The sequence below is a fragment of the Notothenia coriiceps genome, unplaced genomic scaffold (assembly GCF_000735185.1).
Source record: "Notothenia coriiceps isolate Sejong01 unplaced genomic scaffold, NC01 NC01_scaffold00008306, whole genome shotgun sequence".
Classification (NCBI taxonomy): Eukaryota; Metazoa; Chordata; class Actinopteri; order Perciformes; family Nototheniidae; genus Notothenia; species Notothenia coriiceps.
The window spans coordinates 1-3,169 of record NW_011341007.1 but is presented as its reverse complement, the minus strand read 5'-3'; the positions used below and the strand labels follow the sequence as shown (position 1 = coordinate 3,169).

Here is a 3,169-nt window from a genome sequence, read left to right as displayed (position 1 = left end):
GTGTGTGTGTTGTGTGTGTGTGTGGAATCTGTTGATGCATTCTGATATGATTTAGCATGTTTGGTGTGTGTTACCATTAGCATACCGCATCGCTGTGGAACAACGCCGACACACCGTCCCACTGCCCTGAATGACAGACTTTTTTCCCACTCGACTCGTAAAAAAAAGGCGTATTCGTCGTGTGACTGCATGTTCCGAACCGTGACGTCCGAACCGTGACGGTACGGGACGAATACGGATACCGTTACACCCCTAGTTTTGTGTGTGTTTTGTGTGTTTTGTGTGTTTTGTGTGTTTCGTGTGTGTTGTGTGTGTTGTGTGTGTTTGTGTGTGTTTCGTGTGTGTTGGTGTGTGTGTTTGTGTGTGTGTTGTGTGTGTTGTGTGTGTTTCGTGTGTGTTGTGTGTGTTTTGTGTGTGTTTTGTGTGTGTTGTGTGTGTTGTGTGTGTTTCGTGTGTGTTGTGTGTGTTGTTTGTGTTTTGTGTGTGTTGTGTGTGTTTCGTGTGTGTTGTGTGTGTGTTGTGTATGTTGTGTGTGTGTTGTGTGTGTTGTGTCTGTTTTGTGTGTGTTGTGTGTGTGTTGTGTGTGTTTCGTGTGTGTTGTGTGTGTGTTGTGTGTGTTTCGTGTGTGTTGTGTGTGTTGTGTGTGTTTCGTGTGTGTTGTGTGTGTTGTGTGTGTGTTGTGTGTGTTGTGTGTGTTTTGTGTGTGTTTTGTGTGTGTTGTGTGTGTTTCGTGTGTGTTGTGTGTGTTTTGTGTGTTTTGTGTGTGTTGTGTGTGTTTTGTGTTGAAATGCACACTTGAGGGGCGTGACTCACTGAGACCTGAGTTACGCCTGGAGTTGAGCAGATCTGAGATTTTAAAATCTCTCAGATTGTGTTTTGTGTGTTGTGTGTGTGTTGTGTGTGTTGTGTGTGTGTTGTGTGTGTGTTGTGTGTGTTGTGTGTGTTTCGTGTGTGTTGTGTGTGTTTCGTGTGTGTTGTGTGTGTTGTGTGTGTTGTGTGTGTTTTGTGTGTGTTGTGTGTGTTTCGTGTGTGTTGTGTGTGTTGTGTGTGTTTCGTGTGTGTTGTGTGTGTTGTGTGTGTTTCGTGTGTGTTGTGTGTGTTTGTGTGTGTTTTGTGTGTGTTGTGTGTGTTGTGTGTGTGTTGTGTGTGTTGTGTGTGTTTTGTGTGTGTTGTGTGTGTTTTGTGTGTGTTGTGTGTGTTTTGTGTGTGTTGTGTGTGTTTGTGTGTTTTGTGTGTGTTGTGTGTGTTTCGTGTGTGTTGTGTGTGTTTCGTGTGTGTTGTGTGTGTGTTGTGTGTGTTGTGTGTGTTTTGTGTGTGTTTTGTGTGTGTTGTGTGTGTTTCGTGTGTTTCGTGTGTGTGTTGTGTGTGTTTGTGTGTGTTTTGTGTGTGTTGTGTGTGTTTTGTGTGTGTTGTGTGTGTTTCGTGTGTTTCGTGTGTGTGTTGTGTGTGTGTTGTGTGTGTGTTGTGTGTGTGTTGTGTGTGTGTTGTGTGTGTTGTGTGTTGTGTGTGTGTTGTGTGTGTTGTGTGTGTGTTGTGTGTGTGTTGTGTGTGTGTTGTGTGTGTTTTGTGTGTATATTTTCATGGTTGTCGCTCACTTTGCGAGCAGGGGCTGTTCTTTCTCCTTTGTGTTTCCTGTTCAAAGTTTAGAGTTTTAAATACAGTTATTTAAATGCTTTCAAAAACCAGAGGCGTTTTTCTTGTTGTTAAAACCTGCTGCCTACATTACCCACAATGCACCGGCATCTGTGTGTTTTTCCAGGGATCATGGGAGGGGACCTGAACGCCTCCCTGTGGCTCCGCCCCTGCGTGAACGCCTCCTCCTATCATCCAATCAGAGCGTCCTCCTGGCCCTACAGCACCGTCCAGCTGGTCCTCATCGCCGTGGCGACAGCCTCCCTGAGCGTCGTCACGGTGACGGGCAACGCGCTGGTCATCCTGTCGGTGAAGGTGAACCCTCGCCTGCGCAGCGTCAACAACTACTTCCTGTTGAGCCTGGCGGTGGCCGACCTGCTGGTGGGGCTGCTGTCCGTCAGCCTGTTCTCTCTGTACGGTGCTCAGCTATTATACATGTTCTGTTGGAGGAGCCATTTCTACGCTGAAGCTTAAGGATTCAAGGCTTTTGTTATCATTTGTGTCCATAGCTACGTGCTGATCGGCCGCTGGCCGCTGGGCCCCGCCTCCTGCGACCTCTTCCTGGTCCTGGACCACGGGGTGGGCGGCTCCTCGGTGCTCCACCTGCTGCTCATCAGCCTGGACCGCTTCCTGTGCGTGTGGCTGCCGCTCAGCTACCCGCGGCGCCGCAGTGCTAACGCAGCGAGGCTCATGATTGGCTGTGCCTGGCTCCTCCCCTTCCTGCTCTGGACCCCCTCCATCCTGAGCTGGCAGAGCAGCGGGGGGGAACGTCTGGTCCCGGACGGAGAGTGCTTCCTGCAGCTGATCTCCAGCCCCACCGCCACGCTCGCCACCACGCTGCCCTCCTTCTTCCTGCCTGCCCTCACCATGGTGGCTCTCTACAGGTGAGAGAGAGACACACACACACACACACACACACACACACACACACACACACACACACACACACACACACACACACACACACACACACACACACACACAACAGAGACACAGACACCTTACCTCACCTTACCTTACCTCACCTCCTCTCCTCGTACAGCCGTCTCTCGGTGGCGAGTCGTGGCAGATTGAGCGTTCGCCCGGCGACCTCCAGCCCCTCGATCAAGGATTTCCTGTTGAAGCGGCGCCGCAGCGTGGTGAGCAGAGAGCCCGCCTCCGACGTGTCTCTGAACCAATCAGAAAGCAGCACGCCCAAGTATGGGAGTAGCAGGAAGACGTCCAGGAGTCCTGCGGCGGACACTCGTATCAAAGACTCCAACAAGATTGAGACAGACTCTTCGTCCAACGCAGACGCCAACAAGACGACGTTCTCCACCTTCAGCAGCTTCAGGTCTGTGGGGGGAAAGTCACTGAGACAAACCTGCACAGAGGGAACAAGTACACACATCCTTTACTCAAGCAGAAGTACAGATACTCCTAGGGATGGGTACCGAGCCCCGGTATTAAACGGGCCCCGGGGCTGAATTATTAAAGACCGTGTTGCCATTAAGCTCTGACGTTAGCGGTCTTTTTATCGGTACTGGACAGTGGCCAG

At 50.6% G+C, this 3,169-nt stretch overlaps 1 protein-coding gene across 1 annotated transcript; it reads left to right on the top strand.

Annotated features, from left to right (window-relative positions):
* Positions 1–1,764: 1,764 nt before the first annotated feature.
* On the top strand, positions 1,765–2,965 carry LOC104944525 (muscarinic acetylcholine receptor M4-like; the record flags this gene model as incomplete). The annotated part of the gene is made up of 3 exons (XM_010770069.1): positions 1,765–2,045; positions 2,142–2,516; positions 2,675–2,965. Coding segments are annotated over exons 1-3 (947 nt in total), but the record flags the coding sequence as incomplete, so codon positions are not given.
* Positions 2,966–3,169: the final 204 nt, after the last annotated feature.